Source organism: Phaethon aethereus (assembly GCF_964289735.1).
Source record: "Phaethon aethereus genome assembly, chromosome: 5".
In the NCBI taxonomy this organism is placed as follows: Eukaryota; Metazoa; Chordata; class Aves; order Phaethontiformes; family Phaethontidae; genus Phaethon; species Phaethon aethereus.
Window position 1 is genome coordinate 66,055,997 of NC_138579.1, and position 26,383 is coordinate 66,082,379.

General features: G+C 37.1%; 1 protein-coding gene across 1 annotated transcript in view; it reads right to left on the minus strand.

The window, feature by feature from the left end:
* The window catches only part of LUZP2 (leucine zipper protein 2), a gene marked incomplete at its 5' end in the record, with an annotated part of 196,561 nt that overhangs the window by 18,908 nt on the left and 151,270 nt on the right, over window positions 1-26,383 (minus strand). The window contains 2 exons of the mRNA XM_082000822.1: window positions 22,648-22,812; window positions 26,302-26,376. Of these exons, the coding sequence (XP_081856948.1) occupies window positions 22,648-22,812; window positions 26,302-26,376 (240 nt within the window). The remainder of the gene's footprint in view (window positions 1-22,647; window positions 22,813-26,301; window positions 26,377-26,383) is intronic.

Genomic DNA, 26,383 nt, shown 5'->3' on the forward strand with positions numbered 1-26,383 from the left:
TCATTTGTCAAAAGCTAGAGAAAATATCTTGACATTTCCAAGCACTGCGTATTATTTCCTACTATGTAATTCTTTCAGTTAAGGTGAATCTCCTTGAGGAAAAAGTAGTTACTGACCGCCTCAGACCAGTGGAACTCATCTCTAACTTGAACATCCTTTCTACATGAAAGCCAACACAGTACTCCCTAAACTCCAGAGAGCTGGAGGATAGTAGTCTACTGTCAGAGACCAAAGCAAAGCACCCTCTCCAGGGGAGTCCAACATGATGTGAAGTAAACTCACGGATGTGCTTAAAGACAAGAAAAAAGCACAGAAACAGAAGATGAAAATAATAATAGGTCACCTTCCTCTGGTAATATACAAAATATATTTGCATTACAGTACGGAGTGGAACTCCCTTAACTACGCTCAGGCATCTAGTGTTTAAGTCGATACTCAAATGCCTCCAAGACAGCTGCAAGGGGCTGGTAAAGGAGGCAGGACTTGTGGGAGAGCAGGGCCCTTCTACAGAAATAGCTGGAGAGCTTTTCTAGGGCATCTAAATAGACAATGGATGCCAATTTAAAGCAATTCCCAAAATACCTAGCTGTGCACAAACAAAAAGAAACCACATCTGTTTAGCACTGTGCTCTGAATTCTGCTGGGTTTTTTGCTAACAAAGCTTATTTTGAGAGAGTCGTGTATTTCACATAATTTAAATACATTTTTTCGAGTAGAACCTTAAACCTTAACCTCCTTTAACAACTACAGTTTCTTATTTATATTTCCATGCAGTTGGGGTGGGGGAAACCCTCATGAAAATGCATGCAATCAGTTTTCTCAAGATCAATAAAAGCACTTATGAAACGAATCTTTGTACCTCAGTTTTCAACACAGAGGCAAAATGATGTATTTACTTATATTTAACTGCAAACAAGACAGAGGATATCTAAGTCACAGGCTTTGAGCAGATGAAGCAGAAGTAAATAAAAATCTGGTAAATATACAAGAGAAAGAGCTAAAATTACCCAAATTACCTGAAAACAAAACTTAGAGATACTTTTCCTTGTAGTGATCTTGTGAAACCCATAAATAATAATCTACATTAAGCTAAGGACAAAACATCACCATCTCTATGTCATGTAGCAGACATTGATAAGTTTGCATGAACCATGAAACAATGAAAAACTGAAATTAGTTCAGTCAGCTCTTAAGTAGGCTCTTCAGGAAAATTAAACACTAAAAAGAACCCCATATATCACACAATTTTGGAACCCAGTGAGGCTAAACGTTTACAGCCCAAATTATATTTTAATCAGTAATGACCATCATAAAAGAATCTAAGTAGTTTTAAGTAGCGTTCAGTACAAATATACCCCATGCGTGCATATATACTTATATACAATATCTAATGTATAGCATGATATATAATCTTGATGTGATGAATATATTCATTTAGATATAATTGCATATGTGTGTATGTGTGTGTACAAGTGCGAGGGAAGAAAGAGATAGCCAAGATTGAGATTAAACATCACCTGTCTAATTACAAAATTTAGTTTTTAATCAGGTCATGCCAATGTCGTGGTTCTTATTCTTCCTAACTAACAAGATAAAAAGAAAATTCAATAAAATATTATATTAAGAGGTATATTTACAGTATTTGAGGAAAAAGCAATCTGATCATTTTTTTAAGTCCCACAAGGTGACAATTTTGTGTGAGGTGGAGAAGGGGATGAGTTTGTTCTTTTTTGTATGTGTTTTCCTACATTTTCTTCTAGAAGAAACAGTTATTACACTTGCCAACGTTTAGATTTCAAGGTCACTGCAAGTTTTCTACGGCATGCATTATTCTTTTCTGTTGAGTTTGTTTGGGTTTTTTTTTTTTACAGTACCCATTTTATATTTTCAAATACTCTGCAGGTAACAGAGTAGATATTCACTTGCGCAATGGACAGTAAGGAAGCAACTTCCTGTTGTTTTTTTAGTTTTTAAAGGAGTTGAATGGCCCTTATGTCTTAAAATATTCCCTAATAATAATAACAGTAGCGACCCTCCCCCCCACCAAACCCTATTTGTAGATTGTTTTTGATGGCTTACAGGAAAAAACAGAAAAAATAATCAAATAAACTATTCACTGTGCAGCACTTGTTCCATTCTAAAGTTGAACATGCCTCAAATAGCCTATGCAGTATTTTCCAAAGTAAACTTGTAGGACACTCAGGCTATGAAGTCCTCTAAATAGAAATAAAGCAGAGAAGAGAATGACATTATTCCCATCTTTGCAGAGGGTGGAGTACAAGGATCGACACCGATACGTTTTGAGTTTGTGTAGAAGTGTAATAATCTGAGAATGGAGCATTAAAAGCTATTTGGCTACCCACAAGTTTTTTAGTCTCTGCTGGTTCACTGTAGAAATTCTGTGTTCTCTTGTTTTCTGCTTCAGCCTTCTATTACTAGAATATTTTTATGAAAGAAAATAGAAAATTAAAACAATAAAGGCATTTTAACTTTTAATAAAATGATGTATTGCAGTTTACATCTGTTACTATCTCTAAAGCTGTGAATACCTCCATATACCACCTACCCCCAAACATTGTTAGTCCTGAACGGTTATGCTTAGACTAATTTTACTTCTCTCTTACATTAATAGAGTGGAGAAAACCACAACCAGCCGAAGAACAGTCCAAAGTTTAGAACTAATCAGATGGCAATTCCTTGAAGCTCTTACAGACAGGGAAATCTTCAACCACTCCAGTTAGATTTATGTAAGACCTAATAATAACCCATCAAAATTTCAGTTTGGGTACATTCTGACAAGCTACATTTGCTCTGTAAGAGCATTCTGGCTGGCAGATTTTTCTAGCTTGAACTTTTTTTTGCAGCGTGCCTCCTTATGACTTAAAACAAAACTAAGGAGAAAAAACAAACAAAAAAAATCATTTAAAGTGCAGCTTGATTCCAGTGATAGGAAAATGAATCTGTATAAGCCTGAAATCTATTGATAGTTGACTATGGAGGATATTCAAGCATGTTCGGTGTATAGGACTTCTACTACCACACGCTTTTGGAGCAAGAGAACTTGTGCAGTTACAAGGAAGAGTTTTTATAAAAAAAAGACATTTGTAATTTTCTACAGATAACAGAACTGAGAACTGCCAAGACAGTGACGATGGCCAGACCAGCTGACAGATGGCATTCCGACATTACTCGACACGGCACTGCATCATAACACCACCACAAACACCAGCTATTCAACTTTGAGGGTCACTGAACACTAACATTTTCCAAATGAGTCCCAATTACAAAAGCACCTGTGCCCAGTAATTTTACGCTAATCCGAAGAAAAATACAACATATTTAGCATCACGAGTCTATATAATTTCTCATTTATTACCTATAGTAAGTTAGCCTATTGTTTACCTGCTCTAATTTAGTAGAGGTCATAGTTGCAAAGTGAATTTAAAGGACACTTGGCTTGCATTCTGCCAAAACCCAAACAGGTTGGTCTTTGCTACAAATATCCAAACTTGTTATTCCCATAGAAAATTTAAACAAAGCATGCTAAAATATATATCAGGCTAAAAATTGTATATATGTAAAAACCTATAAAACGAGCCCATGGAAACCGAAAACACATCTTGGCAGTAAAAAACAATGCAAGATTTCAGTATTATTAGCAAGTGATTGCATTCCATAAAAGAAGTCAGTGGAAATGGTAAAATATTTGCTTTGTAGGATTATCTGTTGGGATTTTGTCTGTAACCAGGTAGGTGTTCCCACAGCTGCCTACAGCTTCTGTCTCACTTTAATAATTTGGCTGCTATGTAGAGAAGAGAAAAATACCTTTTGAAAAACATCTCCTGTTTTATGAGTGTACACAAGATGAAAGGTTGTGCCTTAAAGAACAAAATTACACTTCATATACTCCCATTTAGGAAATTTAACAAGTCGTATTAGATCTCTTCTACTCCATCTGTAGGTGTAGCTTCTGTTAATACTGACTTTTATACGTGAGAGGAATGCGCTGTTGCTATACAAGTTGCTTTCCTCGAAGTCAACTGGGCTAATGGCACAAACATTTCTGAAGACTAGTGCTGCCTCTAACGACGTAGTGAAGTGTGAGCTGCATACACACTACGTATTTTGAGGACAGCGGACTGCTGTGGGAAAGCTGTTGATAACACGTCAGGGGTTTGGTCCTGCAAAACTCTTAGGCACCACCACAGCAATTTCCGTGGAAGCTGAGCAGGTTCAGTGCCTTCCACAAAAGGGTGGGATTCCTACAAGACATCCCTTGCCTCTTTTTTATTTAATCCCCAAATACAGCCTTTTTCTATGACCTTTCTGTTCGGAGATTTCCCTCAGATTAATTTCGTATTCTGTCACAGATTTTAAAGAAAGTGTTTGTGTAGTACTACAGGACTTCAGTCCTGAGTTCAGATCTCATGGCACTGCAGTTAGGTCACTGAGTTACCATCAAGTTACGCTGCAGACATTTTTATAATTCTTCGACAGTGTGTTGTGGCGGTCCACAGACAGCCTTTGCATAAATATCTCAGGAGAAGTGGTCCTAAAACCTTTATTAACATCATATAGGTGTGTATATGTCATCGGATATATTTAAGAGCATAAAAATATCATTGCTAAACTGCTTTCAAGATGTTTTATTACACCCAATACACCTAAACCAATATTACCTAGATAGAAGGAAAAATGGAATAACCTCTAAAATGGCAAGGAAAGAATTATATTTATTACTGACGGCTCTATATAGTTGGCCTAGAAACACGACTGCATTTGCCATGTAGCACATCAAGACTTTCTTGAATTATTGTGCTGTTAAAGGACTTAATAATAGACTTCTGGCATCCATATCATTAATCATTTGTATTTCAATTATAAAGTTTTAATGTGATGTTTCTCTAAGTCAAGAAAAAGAATTAGGGGCAACTTGAGAAATAACTAGGTTTGTACACAGTAAAAGCTATACCTGCTTTTCATATCCCGTAATTATTCAAATGATCAGTTCTATGGAATATTATCTATGCTACAGATCTGATACAAAGCTGTTAAATATAAATATTTTTTCTAAGAATTTTTTTAAAAGGCAGTATTAGCCCTACTATTTTTTGCTGCCTTTCATTAACAAAAGTGTCCTTCAAATCTTACTTCTGAGTACATTTTTGAAATCCAAGAGAGAGAGTTAACTCCAGCATGACTTTCAGTCTTCTATGACTCTCTGGGATGGTATTCCATGAACTTTATTTCTAGGACATCTTTCTAAGTATAAACAACAGATTTAAAAATACTTTTTCCCCAGAGCACCTTGAAGGCAATAGTCCTGGAACGAGAGACTGCAGAATCCCCTACAGCTCCTCTCAGTACCGCCAGAACACTCACTCCGTTTCTGGATATTGTACTTGCTCCCGATTTGTAGCGTTACCCGCAAAGACAAAGATTCTTAAGCAATTTAGCAGAGTAGCTGAAGGATTACAAAGACAGAGATACAGAGCACTATCAGACTGACCTATGCAAATCAGAGCCTTAGGGCAGCTGAAAATTAATCACATGACAGTGCTGCTCATTAAAAAAAAAAGACAAAAAAAACCCCACCCCAAAAAGACAAACAAAAAACCCAAAACACCCCAAAAGCCCAAACCACCCCTGCCAAATCCAGAAATTAAGGACAAGGTGCCAGAAAGCATGGAAGGAAAAAAGGCAACCAGTGTAATGTTAAAAAAAAGGAGAAAAAGAAAGAGGTATTAGAGACAAATTATAAATAAAAAAGAGCAAATGCGGTATATTTTGATAATGTATCTGCCTGTTACTAACATCACCAGACAGAGTTAGTCACATGAGGTTGCCTTCGTCTCACCTCCCTATTTTTAATTCTCGCTTGTCACATCATAAATTGAAACTTAGTTTGAACAACGAAAAACTGTGGACCTGATAACAAACAGCATGCTCAAAACAGCTCTCCCACCGTGTTTTGCAGTAGACAGTGCCCTTCATTTCATAGATGAGAAAACAGAAGTACAGCAAGGCAAACTGCATGATCACTTAATTGGTAGAAATAATAAGAATAGAACTTTGCTTCATTCAGTTGCCCATGCTGCATTTTACACAGCAAAATCAAAACTAAGAATATTGTGGTAAAACACAGAAATCATTCCATCTCCAAACAAACACAAGTATCCTTTAGGCCTTAAACATGTGAAGTAAGTGAATACATTTTAGGCTTCCTGAGACTTCCGATGTATTTAAAATATGAAGATGGGAATAGATATAAATCAGAACGGCAAGTAAACTCGAGTTTACATTCAGCATAGGAATATCAAAACTTTAGAAATGTGCTATACTAAAAAGTTAAAAAATTAAGAATATCCAACTGCAGAGCGTAGGTTGTACATCATTTGTACAAGTACTATACTGCATAGCAGGGTGGGTCTGGACTTTCATTTGTGTTATGTGCCAAGATACCTACATCATCAGTACTCCACATTTCTCTTGAGCTTCTTGTGATCTATTAATGTGCACTTCGAGGTGTGGGGGGCAAAGCAACTCAAAAAACCCACAGCCAAAACTTTTTAAATAAATAATACATATATTTTAATCTCCAAATGATGTATCTGGAGATAAGCTGGTGGGTTTTTTTCATTTCTTCCTAATAGAGATTTAGGCTTACTTGCTGTGATTGGAGATCTCAGATCAACACGTGTGATATAATACACTGAATATACTCTAAATATCTAGGCACAATGTTATTGTTAGAGGATGAAGGGTCACCTTGACCACGTTTAATTGCTTTTGGCACTTATGTAACCACTTTACTGCCTTTCAACAGCATTTTTACACAAGTCAGTAATTTTGTTTTGTATATTACTTCAAAAGCTAGCTGATGTGCTGCTTCTATTTTTGTCTCTAAATTCACATTGAAACCATTTTATGCAACTCTGCTGAGGCTAGTCCCATCTTAAAATCATGCATTTGAGAGGTTGTTTTTTCACTTTTTTTTCCCCACTTGATTTGCAGTGGGAGTTAGACATTAACCTCTTCTTTCTACCTTTGCAGTTCTCTAGGCCAGTGCTCTGCCACATCGTGACAGAAACACAAAGGAAGATGAACCATGGAATCAACAAAATAGCATTTTTTTTTTTCAAATGTCTCATAATTTGGAAATGCAGCTGTGCTGAACTTCACCATGGTCCAAACTATGTTATTACATTCACAACTGGAAATGGAGAGGAAGGCAGTTGGTTTCCTCAAGGTTAACATGTGGGCAACTGAGCTCAAGTTCTAGCTCACGTACTGAGCTAGAAGTACTTTGACTCAGAGTACTTCTCTGTATTCTGGCATCTGTAATTTACTGGATAGCAAAGGATGCCAACATGTAAATAACTAAATCGTAAGGTACTCTGTAGCCACTGTATCATCCTGCATGCCTTTGGTATTCACTCAATAGTACAGTGATTTAAAATGAAAGAACAAGGGAAAACAATTGACTAAACACTGCAAAAATTGATGAGTGTGACATGCTACTAAAGGTACTAAATATCTCCCTTCAAACTTTCAAAGGGAAACAACAGCAGCTATAAAGCAATCTCAAGTACAGACAAATCAAGTGTTGCTGCTTCTGTTTCCAAACTTCCAGTTCATCAGTGTCAGAAATGTAATAGTTTTTCCGCTCTGTTCCCAGTGAGACCTGAACCTGCCTAATTACTTGAGAGTTGGAAGAATCATCCAGTATTCTGACTCGGATCCTTAACATTAATACATAAATAACCAGGCATCTAAATAGATGAATATTGATAGGAATCAGCATGGATATTGACAAAAACCAGATGAGAAGCTGGACTGTGTTTCTGTAAGATCTGTTATCAAGAAAGGACTACGTTCAAGGGCTGTGCAGTTCTAACGCATCTTCAGAACGAGACTAAAACCAGAAAATTTAGTAATATTTATTATATTAATTATAATTATATATTAATATAATATATTTAATATATTTTAAATATTCAGTGAGATTTCCAGTTGTTTTAGAATAGCTACAATTGGTTTGGTCTTATATTAAATTTAGGCCAAATTGTCAGCTAGTACAAGTGCGCTGCCTTACGATCATGAAGGATTTACTCCTTATCCTATTCACATTTATGCAGTGATGAGGTATTCCATAGCCACATATTGATCATTTCCTATGCCGAATAGTTTACAAATAATAAACCCAAGCTTTCATATAAGCTTCTTTCTGAATTATGCACAATTCTTAGCTAGCTGAATTCAAAGACATCCTTAAAGCTAAAAGGTTTCTCTTCCAGGGTTAAATTATTAAGATTATTTCACATCTCTTGGAGCTTTTTTTTTGTTTAATTCCCTGAATCACCCATCCCTTTATCATTCAGCACAGGCTGTTCACAGTAAGCCAAGGTTAAATCGAAGTTTAGATTTGGAGATGGGTCAGATGAAATACAATCTGTTCATCTGTTTATATTTATCACTTTTTTTGTTGTGGCTAGACTATCTGCTAAATATGAATGTAGATTTTTTTGAAGTAACTCAATAAATTTGAGCAATTGCCTGTATAAGCAATCACAATCTCATTTGCAAATATATTTTGTTGCTCTTCTGTGTTGGATTCAATGAGCAGCTATTGCAATTCTGATCCAGAGATGAGGCATCTCTAGTCAACTCTAATATTCATCAGTTAAAACAGTTTCACAATACAAGTATCAGTAACAACGACCACATAAACTTTCCTCTCATTAACTTTTTTCTCCCAGACAAACTATGCCCAAAAACTCATGACAAGTTTGTTGTTGGCAGTGGGACAGATTTTCTTCATGCTGTGCGTGAATCACTGTTTATTGTACGGCCAGAGAAGAAACTGTTGAATAGAAGCACAGAGGAACCGATTGTGTCCTTTCAGCAGCTATTGAGAGGCAGACGATTTGATTAGAAAAGAGAAGATAATGCAGAAAACACTTTAGATAATTCAGATACTAATAAACTTATCTCTGTATAAACATACATATAACCATTGGTATTTTCATTCTAATTGTACTTGGTTGGTGATAGATTTGGGTAACTTGATGAATAACTTAAAAAAAATAATCTTTACTTGGGACAAAGATTAGGACCTCGCAATTAAAAAATGCAGAATGAGCATCCTATTCTGAAAAATTTCAGTTTACCCTAGTGGTTAATATTTCAAGCACAGACATTCCTTCACGGCAAAATTTGTAACAAGAAAGTACAGTAGAAATCCTGTATCTTCAAGAATAAACAGGGAATAAATATGACAAATAATTCTGGACTTCATATCAGGAGCTACAATATAGGAGAGGTGGTAAGTAAAGGTTCAAATAATTAAACGACCCCATGCTTCATGCACTTGCAGTAACCTCAATGTAGAACGGAGTAGAGGAACTGAAGGTACTAGTCAAAAATGCTTCAAGTACCCCCCAGATGTTTAGAGATGGGGATGGGCGTAGAGGTTGTAGATGCACTTTGCAGCTGTATTTTTATTTGAATTCTTTAAAGAAAATAGAAGCGCTAATAATGTTGGTGATACCAGGGGCAGGGGAAGCGATGGAAAATATAGTGGGGGATGTAGAGAAAAAAGATGTTATACTGTTGTTGTTTGCATTATAACTCCCAGGTCTGCTTGATATATGCCTGCTTCTATCAAAGAATGTGCGTTACAGAAATGCATCGAGTTTTTTATTGCACTGTTTAATTAAAAAATAAGGAAGCTTTTCTCTCTAAAAGGAATTCATCCTTTTATTACCTGTAAGCCATTAGTTGTACTTGCAAGCATAATTTGTCATCTGCTCCTGGCAAATGGGGCCGTATGTCCCTCACTGGTCTGCTGATATCGCAAACATTCATCTCCATTCCTGGTGAGAGATTTTTTTAATCAAGTAACTAACTACTGGAAAAATCTAAAGTAGTCCTTAAAGATAAAAACAAACTAAAAAACAGTAAAGGCTGCAGAACCTGCCTACAAAGCAACGAGAATCAGAAAATACTGAGCAGCACGTTGCTGGGGCTAGACGGAGCTTGCTTAAAACCGGTGAGGCTGCCATTTCTCCTTGTTCTTCAGCTGTTTCTGGTGCCTTTTCTACCAGCTGAAGCTGGACTGCTCTTGATGCTCAGAACAGCTAAATTAAAGACAGCTGGGGCTGTTGTTCATACTTTATTTCTGTAATGGGAACATAAATTTATGAAGAGAAAAATAAAAAATGCAATCTCCTTACTATTCTCTATAGTCATGCCTGTGCACTAAAAATTATACATTTATGTGCCCTTCTCCTCAGTATTTGAAGGGTACTAAACTGGCAGAAAATGCATTCCTGCAAGAAAGCTGTTACTTATTTCCAAACTGACTGTTACACAGTCATGTTAGTACGATGCCTAAACAAACAGCACAGTCGTACATAACTTCAGCCACGATGAATGTCATTATCTGTAGCTTATAGCACTTGTGCTCTGGAGGGTAAGGGTGTTTTCTGACAAATTATCAACACCCAAGATGTGTATTTGTATTCCCATAAATACAAAATGTTTTTAAAGCCATTCTACAAAATACATATAATCACCTAGTACTCCTAAGACCCTTCGAGTTAAGTGATTTGTGAAATATTAAGCAGGTAGTGTTCATTAAAAAATCTGAAATTAATGAAGAAAATAAAAAAAGTATAGGACTATAATTAAAAGAACTTAAGACTTGACATCTCTACCTTTCAAAGTTTCCATAACTCTCGGCTCTATGCCTAAAGATTCCTATGGCAACTAATATAGAATAATGCAAAGTAATCTAAATTCAAATTATTTTAAGATCGTGGCAACTTTCATAATAAAAACGGACAGGATTTACAAGGGAAAGAGGCAGCTGTTGGACATACTGTTTACTAATGCATAGATTTGTTTACACATAATTTCTTTAATCACATTTTTTCCTAGTAACTTTTGACTTAGTAGTACATCATGTGTTTACCTGTGTCCTTTTTCTTCATCATTTGGGGCTTCGGCCTGGATTACATGCCAGTATGCAATTTGCCAGGGCTGCACTAGAGTCAACTGTGATATATTGGCTTGACAAGGAAAAACATTTCCATGCAAGCTCTTAAAAGCATAAAATGCATCATCCCATGCGTTTGGAAAGGGCTTAACTTACATTAGTCCAATTTCAATAATAAATAATGGTGGGCTGAACAGCAAAGTCCTAGAGCCTCAGGTGGCATCTCCCTCAGAGCAGTAGAACTCTTCTAGGGGCACTCAGCAAGGATGATACGGTATGTCAGATGCTAAATTACTATGTAATGAAATTTACTGTCCTGGTCTGGATTTTGCCTGTTCAGCTCTTATCTACTATCTAAAAACCAAAATACGCTTAAGGGTAATAAAGAATAAGGGGTGGATATAATTCTGCCTAGCTGAACTATGGACTACAGAGGGAGGAGAGTTACCCAGGGTTTTTTTTCTTCTAATGAATGTCTATATAGGAACAGGCAGAATCTGGACTTCGGTTACACTGGATCACAACATGCAAGATAGGAGAGAAGGTCTGAGTTATAAACACCTAACTCCTTTTTGCTGAATGTCTGGTACTGAGGACACGGATGAAAGCATTATTAAAGAGTTTTTATACAAATGGTAAATCGGTAGAATAAAATTTTCAAGGTATACATCCAAATTTTTATAGAAAACCTTTGTGGTGAATATTATGCCAGGCAAGACTAGATGCCCACAAAGGTTTCTTTTGTCCTTAGTGTGTCTCACGATATAATAAATTCATAATGTAAACCAACTTTCACTGATGCCAATATATTACTCCAACATGGTATCAGAGACAGGGGGTAGACAGCAGAAGTCTATTCTTTGAGTCACCTAGTTGCTCATGAACACCTATGCCTACTGCTAGAACGCAATTAGCTGACTTGGTATGGATCATTTGACCTCACGTTTCTTCTAATAACCATTTGTTTAGCAGTAGCTCTAGGTGTCTATTGTAAATGTGTCTGTAGCTCAAACAAGAAGAGGAAACAGAATTGATTAGGTTTGAAAAACAGAAGTTCTTGTTGCATCATCATACATATAACAGGTATTATTAGAGAAAAAACTTAATATGTTTATGCAAGTTTATTACTTATATTACATGGTATCTAAACCCATAATTTCACATTCTCTTAATAATAGCTAAATTTTACCATCATTTTTTCTTATAGAGCAGGCAAGTTGGAATACCTAATATTTGTAGAATGCAAAGTTCAAGGATGGCTAGAGATGGGTATATATACACTCAAGGGTACAACTATCTGTATAAATACACCTTCTACTTCTTCTCATTTTCCACCATTTCTAAAATTTTAAAACAGGCTATCCTTCACTGTAGAGGAGCAAATAACAATTTTTATAAAAGGAAGTTTTGATAAGATACTTAAGCATCTTAAGGTGGGGGTGTTTTTTTATGTTATAATACTTAAGAAACTGAAACAGCCAAACGAACACATTCCTTCAATAACAGTCTTGATTTTCTACAGCCATCACAAAGGAAAAACAATTAGATGTGTGATAATGAAGATTGTATAACATGTCTTACATTTCAGAGTAGCAATAACACACACTGTCAGAATATGCTTTATAGGCAATTACAATCTTCCCAGATGAACACAGCAGCTACTGAAGTTACAGTCACAGACAGAAACATCATATTTTCAGGAAGACAAAGCCAAAGATGCCTAACCCCAGAGAAAGAGTTACGGACCCCGGGAGGACCAACTCGGTGAAGCTGGAACCCTCCTGAACCACAAGCTGAATTTCATAAATAAGGTCACTTGGAGATTCCTTTTGAGACTTTGACTTTTTTCCCCAATCACACCTTAAAAGAGGCTTTCTTATCGATTTAAGAAGAGGTAGGTATCTTGGTAGAGGAAGCTTTTCCAAAATAAACTCTGCTTGCTTCCAATTGTCTGCTTCTTTAAATCCTTTATAATAAAAGACAGATGTTCTTATAAAACAAATACCTGACAATATGATTACCATCATGACCACAGCTCCATCAACAGAGACAAGGACTATTATTTTTCAAAAGGGATGAGAAAATAGGATTCCATAAATAATCCCTAAACTACCTCAAAAGATTCAGTAATAAAAAAAGAGTCAAGAGTCATTTATTATATGACTCCAAACATTCAATTTAAGCACAATCCATTTAACTTATAAGGATTTGAACAAATATAGGCTCGATACTAAAAGCTTTTTTGTTCTAATTGAATGTCTGCTTTACCATATGAGAGCACACTCCTTCAGACTATGTTACTTTCTTATTGACAATAAAATAACATTTTATTTGTTATTTTAACATAAAATAATAAATGTAGAAAAGGGGGAGCTTAACAATTCTGGAAGGTGATGAGACTTCAAGTGCAGGACAGTAGGCGATTTCTTAAAGTGCTCAAGACTAAACTGAACTTGAATGCCTTGGGTTTATCGCCAGTCCATTCTGCATTTCTTATACTTTATGATTCAATGCAGTGTTTTTAATGAAATTGCTAGAAAATTCCTATTAATGGCCAAAATGCCCAGAGTCAATCAATACTTTCTTTGTGAATATTTTCCAAATCACGTCTTTGCTCAAATCAAAGAAAACAGATGACTTAACAATCTCTAATGTTTCCCGCTTGGCTCCATATACACCTATCAAGTGAAACTTTGTAACAGTAGATTAATAATATATATTGTATTCAGGATACCTGCAATAATACTTTTCAAATAAATCTTTAATATATCCTTGGGTAGCAAAATTCCCTTGGTAGTACTTTCACAATTACATTCAAATTTGTAAGCCATTTGAAACGATTCATCAGATCCTCTGCACATTTCATGTCTTTTTTTACACATAACATTGACAGAAAAAAGCGCTAATGCTAGCGAATCTTAAAATAGGTTTACTAACATGCAACTGCCAAGACACATAAATTCATCTTCATTGCTCACATACGCATATTTTTTAACAGAACATGTAACAAACACGTCAGCTAGGAAAGTCACAAGACAGAACAATGTGTTACTATTTTTTTTCTAAATGCAACTTTAAGTAAAAGTAGAAATACTGTAAATTTCCCCAGTCCCCTCCCTGTCACTGGGGCGGGGGGCAGGAGGGAGAACGAAACACTTAAAAAAAGGTCACTTGACATGAGATATGAGTAGGTGAGGAAAGATATATCTAAAATAATAACATCTGAAAAGTAATTAAGGGGATCTTCTCTTTATCCCTCTTGATAGAGAAAGCTGCTGAACATCACAGCGAGCCTGAGGCGGCTCTAGCGCGGGGGCCTGGTTTTAGGCTGAAGCAGAATTTGAGAAAATCTACGTAAGCTGTCCGTGCTAATCCCCAGCTCCATGAGAGACCATTAGCCATACCTAACAATCTCTTTTTTTGATGTTATTTAAAACATCCGTTAAGAAATTTAAATTTTATATTGTCATATCCCTTTTCAACCACTGTCAAGCGGTAACCCATAGTATTTTTGAGACATATTATGTACTAGATTGTGAGAGACTATTTATAGAGACATCTGAGAAGTAAAGACATTATTTAAAAAAGAGGATATTTAGAGTGAGACTTTGGAGTATTTTTCATACACAGGAAAACTGACCTACAGTTAACAGCCACAAAAAGTGCAGTAATAAATGGTTACCAGTTACCTCCTCAGCCCGTTAGCCCATGGATAATTTTAGAGTTGAACCCCGGGGTAATGGGCCAGTCTAGCTACTTACACTCTGCCACAAAGAGGAGTGAGGGCAAACAGTTAACGAAATGAAGATAATCATGAAGATCATCCCACTAAAACTTGAAGGAGAATGATACTGGGTTTGGGTTATGGACTAAATAAGATATGCCAGGTGCTTTTTTTTTTTTCCAGTTTCCCTGGATTGTACTCAGTTGAAAAAAACCACTCTAATTTACTATCAAGTTAATGTGCTAATAATGAAGACTTCTTTAAAGTAAGTAATAAAATCAAAGAGCTTCAGCTTTCGACTTAATGATCTCTGGTGTTAAATGTTTTCTAGCATGTAGTAAAATTTTATTAAAAATATAGTCACTGAAGATAAAGGGCTGTAGGAAAAGTTCTGTGGAAGCCTTCTGAGGTGACAGCAAAAACATACTCAATCTGAAGCAAATTCTGGAAATAAAAGATATGAGGAAGAGTTGTCATACTCTTATGAATCATCGTTAACAATAATACAAGACTATGGCTGGCATCTACTTGATCATAATGAGAATAAAAGTCTATAAGCCCAAAGAGAGCTATAAAAAGCAGAACATGAGAGACTTCCATTAAGAAATAGGTCATGCTAGTCATGCTTCTGCAATTAAATTAGTTTTTATCCTTTTAAAAACAAATTTCTTACTACATTAGCCTTACAGACACTCATAGTACCTGAGATTTCTACGGTAAGTACCTTGGAAGGAGATACATATACTTTACTGCCTTTGAAATTGAATTCTAAAACAATGGATGGTGTCATTTTTCAATGCTATTTTATTCTCATGTTTACGCGTTACGAAAGGGTTATATGATGGTATGTCATTACTGCATATTACAAAATGACATGGGTGACTCTGCATTTAGTAATTGCCGTTTTCTTTTTTTCATTACGGTTTTCCAATCCCAGCGCTGAATGCGATGATCTACAGGTCGCTGAAACTGCAAGTGTCGGTGATAACTCATTAACTCTGGCAGTAGCAAAGTTTGAGGCAACAGCAGTAGAAAAGCCCTGAGGTACCGTAGAGACCAACCTCCTAAGGCTTTAACGGAGCACAAATCTATTCACTGCCCTCAATGTTCTTGCTGTTGGCTTACAGCTGACGACAGATATTCTATTTTGTGGCCTTAGGTTCAACCTCTGTTTCCTCTGATAAAATTATGAGGATACACACTATTTCTTTTATCCTCAATTGTGAGCATACAATTAATTTCCAAATAAATCTGAGCACTCCATGCTATAGCTGTATTGGTTTGTCTTATCCTGGAGGTCAGTTAAATGAAAAGTTTTGCTCTATGTATTTTTCACAATTACATAGAATTTTCATTTACCACAGCAGCCAACAAAACAGGCTTAATTTTTGTTTAAAAGCTGTCATTGTTTCACGTCTAACTTTATATTTTGTGGTATTTTTGAAACAGCCCCTTTCAAAAAGCTCCCTCAGGCAATACTGGACCCTCGGCTCCCTGCGATCTGAAAGCTCATTTTATAGGAAAAGCATAGCATAATGAGATTTATCATGCTTAAGTTTAAGGAAGGAACAGATGTCGGAAGAGACTATTTAGCTAGACAGAATGAGAGGATAATGCTGACAAGTAGTAAGTTAAGAGAAATGATGAGTATTTAGCAACAAAGAACAGGAGAATGAAAGAAAATGGGGAAATAGATGGGAAAAAACCCCTGACTGCTAGAAACTTCCTCTACCCTCACGGTCTGAAATACTAGACAGATGCAAAAAATGATTCAGGCAACAGCGAGAAAGTATGCAGCAAAAAAATCAATGGAAAACATTGGGAAAGAACAATCACAAACATCTTGCATTTTAAAGCTTTGTTTTTCCAAACCTATGTAACAGAGACCACGTTACCAAAAAGCATGCGCACATTGTGTGTTTCAGAGAGCCGATTCACTTCATCAATATCTTTTTAAATTCAGATTAGCATCTTTTGTTTTTCAGAAGTCCATTTGCCCATCTTTGTGCCTCTGGGGTGGGGTTATTACACACAGGGTTTGGGGTGCTTCCTGACAAAATGCCGTAACGTCAGTTTGAAATGTAATGCCTAAAGAGAAATAACGGCCAAGCTATGTTTTCAGCACGTTATACAGAGGTCACTGGGACTAAAAATAATCAGACACATTAGAAAAGCTTTCAGTGTCTTAATCTTTCCTATAAGGACAAAAATAAATCCATAATTATATTTGTGTTGTTTCACAGGTTTTTGAGCAAAGAATTTGCAATTGCTTTGTTCAAAGGGTCAGAACTTTCACTTATACTGGAATATGGTGATAATTTATATGATAATAGCTCTGATTTTAGACAATAGAAATTATTTCCTGAAATAATTTGTTCTGATTTAGGTTTCTTTCTTGACCGACAAATGGAGAGAGATGATACGTTGCTACATTCAGCTGGTTACTTTTTCATTAATCTGAAGCTATTCTGTTGGTTTTCTAGGATCTACACAAACACCCTTAAAAGACAATTAAAAAAACCACTTTGTTCAGTCTTCATAAACATGGACTGAGTCCAACCTACGCATTCCAGACACTTCTTTGTTTCTTCAAAATGTATTTGTATCTTTTGAAAAAATACAGACATATAACTATTCCAATTTCTAGTCAGTTACATAATTATAATATATCCTACAGTATCATCAGTAATGTGATAATCGTATAACTAATATTTAGTGCAAATAATTAACTATTGTATTATCATGTTATATAGATATTTATATCAATCATTTCTATTTCTGTAGAATTAAATGGATACGGTCTAGAGCCTAAGAAATATTCTGGCTTCCTAAATAAATCACAGATCCTTTATAAATAGATTTTTTAAAAAGATTTCAAAAGCCCTGGTTAAATTAGTGAAGAAGCTAAGACTCTTGACACTATGATCATCTGATTTTTTTCAGCAGCCTTGTTCTGCCTCTGTAGTAGATGCTCAGTATCTCAGAATAACTGTGAGCTTAAATTTAATATAAATACCTTATCTCTGTACCAACACAGAAAACTCAGCCTATTAATTTCCTACATGGCCATTTCAAAAATGCTTTTCAGAGTCTACCTTGTTCTTGACTAACTTTCCAGACTCGTACTTTCTTTGAACAGTCCCACAAGCCCTCCTCACTCCTGCTCCAACAAGAACAATTTCTTAGGCTCAATATAAAGTTCCCCAAGCTTACTTTAATGCAGAGTGAACAAAGTACTTATTTCCAGATAAAAGCAGGATGGCCCACAGTACTTTAACTTTTCTGAATTTTTACACTGAACAATGCATGCTGGAGTCCACAATATTCACAAAGTATGTGAGGCAGAGGCAATGGATCCTTGCAGCTGCTTTTGCCACAGAAGTGATGCTTTTTCTTGCGAGATCTTTAAATCTTTTTATACATTTACTGTACATTTCTACGGAAGGACGGTTCTCATTCTTATTCAGCCTATATTTCCTCCATCAAGACTAGGACACTGAAGTGGCATTCACAGGTGGTCTATCCACCTTCACCATGGACAATACGGGAGGGGGTATTAGTCTTCACAGTTAGAAAGTCATGTGTATTTCCACTCCTAAAATAGCGCAGCGCACAAAAACCGCGGGGCATTTATAACGAAGGAAATCGCTTGGGGAATACATGGAACAATGTTTTTGCGTTAATCAAAAACACCATAGAGCAAACTAAGCAGTATTATTCTGGTATCTGTGTTACTGTACTCCCCATCATTTGTGTACTCCACCTCACTGCTGGAAATAGACCTTTCTTCTGTTTCACAGCTGATTTTGGTTCGCCATTAATTCTCCACAGTGTTACTAAAGCTCATTTTGTTGCTTTTGGAGCACAGGTATCTTTACCCTGCATAGCCAAAGACATTTGAATGATAGCTATTATTACAATTTTTCCTTTTTTTATAATGTATAATATTAACCTTTTTCAGAAAGGGGAATTAAAACAAATGGAGCAAGAATGCATTCCAGCTACTAACTCCATATGAAGTCACAGAGCTGTTTGTTATGCCGAGATACAGTAAGGGCAGAAAATGCCTCAAGTGGAGGTCAATACCGGTGCTCTGATTCACAGATTGTACCACCCCACATTTCCCACAGCAGGCAACCTAGTAAACGTTACGGTTTCCATCCATTAACAATACTCTTGAAGCACCCAGCACTCATCTGGAGATTAAAAAGGAAAGTGGAGTTTCACTCCTCCTCCTTTCTCTTCATTTTTCTCTTTCCTCATCACCTCTGTCATGGGAATGAGGCAAGGAAAATGCTACAACAAAAGCCAGATTCAGCGACTCTCTACTAGTTTGGAAGCGTTTTCCACTGGTGGGACACAGAATGGTTATTGCTGCGACATTACACTGCAAAAGAAACTATATCATAAAACCAATTGTCAACAATCCAGAAAGTTAAAAGACCTCATAGTTCAGGATTAATGACCAGCCTTCTGGTTATGCTTGGTTTTAGTTGTTAGTGTCATTGAGCTTGCACGCACAGAGCCCTGAATCCATTTGTAATGGTCAGTGCTTGCAGCACCAGTATCAGTGTTATGACAGGTACACGACAGGTAAAATGGCTTTGGTCTGAAATATTAGTGCCAATTCAAATGGTAAATTCTGTATTTTATGTCCTTGTATGTTGTAGATATTAACTCAGTGAAGGCAAAACGCACCTCAGACTGTTACTGTTTTTCATCGCTTTAAAGGAACTTTTTCTGTGATTTAAATGCAAGAATTTCCCATTACTACCCACCCTTCCAAATTACTGAACTATCCAGAACATGAACTTTTTTGCACTGATTCAGGCACTTCTATGCACTCATTTGCACTGATTTTTTAAACCTGATTTATGCGTCTTTATATCACGTTCTCTATAAAGACCAAATTACCTCACTAGGAAATCAATTTTTAAAATGAACCTTCTCAAGAAACTTGGCAATTTGCTTTCCTAATTACCCTTTCTACACCACATTCTTGTGTTAAATATAATCTCTAACAAGCACTCTGGTATTATGGTTACCAGTTATGAAACCAAATATACAACCTACCTATTTGCACCTTTTTTTTTTTTTAAAGCAGGAAGCATCCCAATCCCAAGGATGATTGTCCCAGGTGATACAGCTATCATACACTGTATGACGTGCTCTTCAATGGATTTAAAATAAGTTTGACATTTTTAGGAAGCAATTTTTAGCCTGAATGAGACTATCTTTGAAATAAGGTATTTACCAGACAAATCATAGTTTCTTTCCTGAATATGAAACCGCTGCTCATCAGACATAACAAGATGCATAAATGCTGCTCATGTGAAGTTCCCATTTTTACATAAGAAAATATGTTTAAGTAATCACACACACTTATAGTCACCTAAAAAATACTAGTCCGCTATATCAAAATGCTTATGCAAGTCTAATTTAAAAAAAGAAAAAGAAATCTATACATCTGTAGTTAGAATTTGTTGGTAAGAGGAAGAAAAAGCCGAGAAAAAAAAACATTAGAATGGATGACATAAAAAAAAAGCCTTCTGTAACACAGCTCAAGTGCAGAGGGTATAATTCTGGACTGACTATGATTCTCTGACAACCTATTTCACAGTAGCAGATCTCAGTGGTTTTATAATCACAGATAATGCACAGATTTATAATAATGAGGTGTCAATGTGTGGAAGAACAGGACTGCAGACCATTATTTTCTCAGATTTTTCATAGCATATGCCAAGTACAGAGAAATGTGAGCAAAGTCTATTAAAGAGGCCATATAACTTATTCAGGCACTTTTGGATACAGAAGACTAAATGCTGGTTCTCAAAAGGCTGGAGCAGGGAAATACCGATACATTTTGCAAATAGGAACATTAAACACAAAATCTATATGATCACGGAAAAAAGAAGGAAGAGTATTCTGTGTTTCAGTCAAATACCAAAAATCTAATTCCAATCTCTACACCCTACTCCCATTTCCTTTGTTGCATTACAGTGATAACTCTAAAACCGAGGAGACCTCAAAGGCTTCAAAGGCTCTAACCCTACAGCAACCTTACACACCGGCACAGCGGCCGGGGGGGCCTTACCCTTCCGTACAGCTGTGCCTTCCTCACAGAGGCACAAGCACTTCCAACCTGAAGAGAAGGACAATAAGAAGACGACGGACAATTCTACAGCCACATTAATTAGGAAAAATGTGCTCCTGCGATCCCAGCGTGAAGTTCAGTCCGCATGACCTACAGAAGAAGAGTCCGCTCTCCTGCAGAACACTGAACCAGTGATCTTAACCTAAATGGGCACTAATATCCCCATGTGCTGCTATTAATTAATACAGTGTTCTGTCTCCAGAGGTAATAATTTTGGGGAATGAAGGTTTCTTCCTGTAAAACAGTCATTAAGGAACCAACAATTATTATTGTAAGAGTAGCAATGTGAGATCCAGTTTTATAATTACATTCTGCTTTCTGAAATTATATTTCAATTTTAATGACATACAGAAAGATCAGCAATTTCTGGCTTCAGCCTCTGTACTAATAGTGAATATCAACAGCTGCCGTATAAAAATTACAAATTGGCTACGAGTTAGCAATTCCTATTTATATTTCAGGACAGGGTTTTGTAATTTAAGGAGGACATTAAAGTGTCCTTCAATCATTCTTCTGTAAAACTTCCCTTTTAATTGAAATCACAGATTTCTTCTAGATCCGTTAAAGGAGAAGCCGCTGCCCGCGCGTTCACGCAGGAATCCAGGAGTCACGCACACACCACCCGAGATCTGACGGCTCGCACCGGAGTCCCTGCGCAGCGGGCGGACTCGTGAGCCGGCGGGTGCCCCTTTCGACTCCGCACACACAGCTCTCGCTCTCGGGTGCTTTCTCTTCCCGCAGGCTCGACCCTAGGCTTCCCGAAGCAGGACCTCCAACATGACGTACGCCAGACGAATTTATTAGACGGTACGGGGTGCAGAACAGCTGGAGCTGGCTGCCTCCGGAGAGGGACCTGGGGTCTCCTTGCTCCTCACTGGATCCCTCCACTGTCTCCAGGCAAGCCATTCTTTTTTTTTTTTCTCTAGGAGGCAGCTTCTGTCGATGGATGTGACTATCTTATCTTTCTAATTTACACCAGTTTCGGGGCCTCCCCTCCCGTCACTAAGTAAGAGTTCACTGTTAGTTCATCAGTATATAGGTCACAGATCACAACATGCGGCCTAAGGCTCTTTACTAACGCTATACAATGGATTCCGTGACTCCGGTAACATATTGAATCAGTTAAATACATAAGCAAAATGCAACCCTGGAGATGGAAGTTATCAGAACAGTCGTTAATCACTGTAAATCTTGACCGTATTGAAATGCTTGAATCTATTGAATCAACACACTTTCCGTCAAACTTTTTTCTCATGCTTTCCCCTAAGCTGCCTTTCCCATCTTCCACGATTGGAATATTCCCTACGGCCTATTCCATAGGTCCCTTTTGGCAAATTTCATTTGGGTCTCCCAGACTATTTTATGTTTTCATATCAGTCTTTTTCACTAAAAAAACCACAACAGGCGAAAACCGTCTTCCTGTTTAGTGCTGTATTACCACAAACTCACTATCAGTGTCTGACAGGTAAATAAACCTATGAATTAGCATCCTTACTTATTTTAGATGCAAAGTCATCTTCCGTGTAGGTTTGTTTTGCAGACATGGTCCATTTAGCAAGTGATAGACAGAGTTTTGTTCCTCAGCAAAAAAAAGTAGCTGCTTCCCAACTTTAAAAAAAGTTTGTTGACATTAGAAACAGGCTTAGAATTATCCTCAAAATTCACCCTAATCTTTCAATGAATTTAAAATCCTCCTTAGTTCCAGTTTGATGCTCTCACAGGACAAACTTTCACAGATGTTTAAAAAAGAGAGAGAGAGAGAAACCATACCTTGGTGCTCGTCACTTGAAATGGAACTTTTGAGCCCTTTGTAACGGGGGATGTCAGCTTCTCAGCTGGTTTTGAAGGGATTAGATTCGTAGCGGGAGGCTGACTGTGCAGAACGGAAGACAGGCAAATCTGCACAGTCTCCTTCAGAGCTTTCAGCTGTGACTCCTGGGGAAAATAAGAAATCATCAGTTCTCTGAGTTGGGTTATTATGAACAGAATTGCTTGCTTTCTCTCTCTGCATTAAACCAAACATTTGTGAGCAGCTGCTGCTTTTTCTTATTAACGGAAGAAATTAAGGCTGTTTAAAGCAGGCTTTTTTTATACCATTAGGTCACTCTGCATTACACACCAAACTGCCTAGAAAGTCATTGCACTCTTCCCTTTCCTCCATGCAGTTTTATCCACATTGATTACTGCAGATATTTATTAAATATTAATTTATCTGAAAAGAAACAAAAATACAGCCTAGGGAAGTGGTGGAGTCACCATCACTGAAGGTGTTCAAAAAACATGTGGATGCGGCACTTTGGGACATGGTTTAGTGGGCAGGGTGGTTTGATGGTTGGACTTGATGATCTTAGAGGTCTTTTCCGACCTTAATGATTCTGTGATAATTCTCATAGTGTCCTTCACAGACCTTCACGTACAATAGTTACAGGGAGGTAAATGTTCACAAGTATTGCAAAGACACAGACTGTGCATGGAATTTTGTTTATAACATTCAGAATATTTGGTATTTTTCCACATGTTATAAGGATTGATTTTAGTCCAACAAAGATTTCTTCCCTCATGAGCACTTTATGCTGTTGCGGTGTATAGTAAGTAAACCATAAGTCATTTCATCTGTTAAGAATATGATAGTCCAGATCCATTACTGTCCATCAAGCCTAACTAGGACTTTCAAGTGGTGAAGTGCAACTCATGTTAGAACACCACTATTTTACTCACAGAAAGAGAGATGTGTATTAATGAAAACAGCAGTCTGTCATTGAAGTAAGCTGAGACAGTAAGAACAGCGAGATAACTACAGCACTGAGGAAACCTCATTTTAAAGCTTTGCTCCATCACAGCAAGACTCTTAGAGTCAAACGTTAGACATGGAAGTAACTGCCTTATAATAATTTCAAGGGGAGTTACGTCTTAAAAAAAAAATAAATCTTGCTTTTATTCTTTATACTAAGAATGCACCTATAAATACAGGCTACATCAGCACATTTCAACCTTCAAAGATGTTTTTGAAGATACAGAAGCCAAGGTATGCTATGGCAAAAGTTGATGGAAAATATATGGATAAACAACATTACACACTACATACTACGTATGTGAGATGTTACATATCCAAAATAAAAATAATTCATAGTTCTACAAATCCTAAGCAATGGCATTACACATACACCACCTTGTTTTTGTTTATTTGCTAAACAAGTATTCTTCAGAACCTGACAAATATTCCATATTTTACATCAGATAAACTTCCCCTGAACTGGAACCAGGGAATATATATCATAACTGGGAAAATCTGCGAGTTTCTTGAAAAATAAATGAAAACACTTAGTAGGGTACATTTCAACGGTAGGATCAAAGACAACCATAAAAAGACTACTAATGCACAGCACAATAACGCAAATCAAAGAAATAGGAGGCGGAATTGAATTTGGTTTGTTTGCAAACAGACTAAATTGAATGTTTTTCCTTTAAGATGCGTGCAGTGAGGAGGAATGCTAGACTATCATCAAAGAGGACAGCACTTTGTATGAATTACTTATTAAAATGTATGAAGCTTGAGTCAGACTGATGTGTCTCTGACCTAACGGCAGCGTAAAGGGGAAAAGATTATCCGACTCGGGGATCTTTTAATTTCTAATTGACAACAGAAGATCTTAGCTTACTTCTTTTCATGTAATGTGTCTTTTTCCCTACCTTGTCAAGAAGTGACTGCACAAAGAACATAACGCATCGCTTGACACAGTCAAAATAAGCTCAGACATCAAACTGGCAGAGATCACAGACTGCCTAATTTTGCTTGAAGGTATGGACTCCACCATTATAGCACTAGATGACCCTAGTGCTCCCTGCAAATCACACTGATCTGAAACCACACTCCTCCCATCCAGAAAACTCTCTGGATAATTTCTCATCCTCTCATCTCCCACCCCCACCTCTTCACTGAAGACATGGATGGACCAGTGGCCGTCTCTAACTCTAACTCTAGTTCATAGTTCATAGTTCATACAGAAAAGCTCTTAACCAGGGGAAAAATGTGCCTATAACTTAAAAGGTCTTATGACTCTGCAGTTAGAACTAGTCAAACACAAGTATTTCTGGTCTCATAAGACCGCCTCACAATTCTCACTGGCATGAACTTTGTCTTTTTCTTTCATTTGCGTTGCTTTTTGTACTCCTGCTTGCCCTTTCCACTGCACTTTTGCAGCGTGCAAGCAATGACGCCATCCAAAGACTCTCTTGGTGATTTGCAAGAAGATCACACCAGGCTTCTGGTAAGCCTACAGAACCATAACTGAGCCCTAAATTAAAATTCTGTAATATTTAATAGTAAAGAAACAGAGGGTCAGAGAAGTCAGTTGGGTGTGCTGCAATTCCCCTTTTAATTTGCAGACAGAATCCCTTAACAGCATTCTCATTAAAAGTTCCTGATGTCAAACATTCTTTGCCTTCTCCTTCGCAACTGTCTGCATGATACGGAATAACTGCATTTAGAAGATATTTACGGCAAGCATTGCTCTCTGGCCACTGCATCAGACTATACCGGCACTAATGGGAGGCCGTGGCTGTGGCTGTTAAACGAGCAAAGAAGGAACATGCTTAACTTTTAAATTAACATGCGGAGCAGTTCAGTTAACTAACAAGAGACACACGATATATCACCAGACGTACGCGCAGGATTGAATAATGTTACTGTGAGCACTGCTTCCATGGATGACGTTTTGCAACGCCGAGTGCAAATCCTCACTCAAGAAGATGATTTCAGCGATTACAATATTGAAGATGAAAGAAAAATGCTTTTAGTGCAGGGGACATACTTTTTAAAAAACGTCTAAGGGAACCCGAAAACACTAGAAAACCAAACAAAAAAAAGTAGTTTTTAATAGTGTATTGAAGTTTTTTTTCTGCTTCCCTATTGCATGATATTGTCTTCCCAGGTACCCTAAATCTAAAAGAAAGTTCCCCCGTCGCACAGTTGACAAGAGTGAACACGTCCTGCTTTGTCCCCTTCCTGGGATTCCCCCCAGCCTGAGGCTGATGTGAGCGGGAACCTCTGTCACCTCAGTCCCATCCTAACAAAAGACTGGCCCATTTCTACACCGCATCCTACGTGGTTAAACCTCAGACAAAATTCCTATCGGTTACAGGTACGTTCTCGTCACTATATTTTTGCACGTGAAGAATTGTAGCATTTGGCTTTCTGTGGGTTTTTGAGATGTGTATTTCTGATTTGATTGCCCTCCTCCAAGTAACTTTGCAGCTTCATGCATCATAATTAGTTTCACTGATTCCAGAAGCATTATTCCCAGGTACATACAATTAAGTGTGCATCTAAATCATTGCAAGACTTTCATTTGTTTTTGTCAAATTACACTGAAACATTCACAGCTGATAGAGATAAACACGCTTGCATTATGTTACACTTCTTACTTTGTCAAGGGCTGCCTTTTCCAATTCGTCTTTTGCAACTGCTAGTTTTTGCTCCAGATCCGTTAGCTGCTGTGCCTGTGGG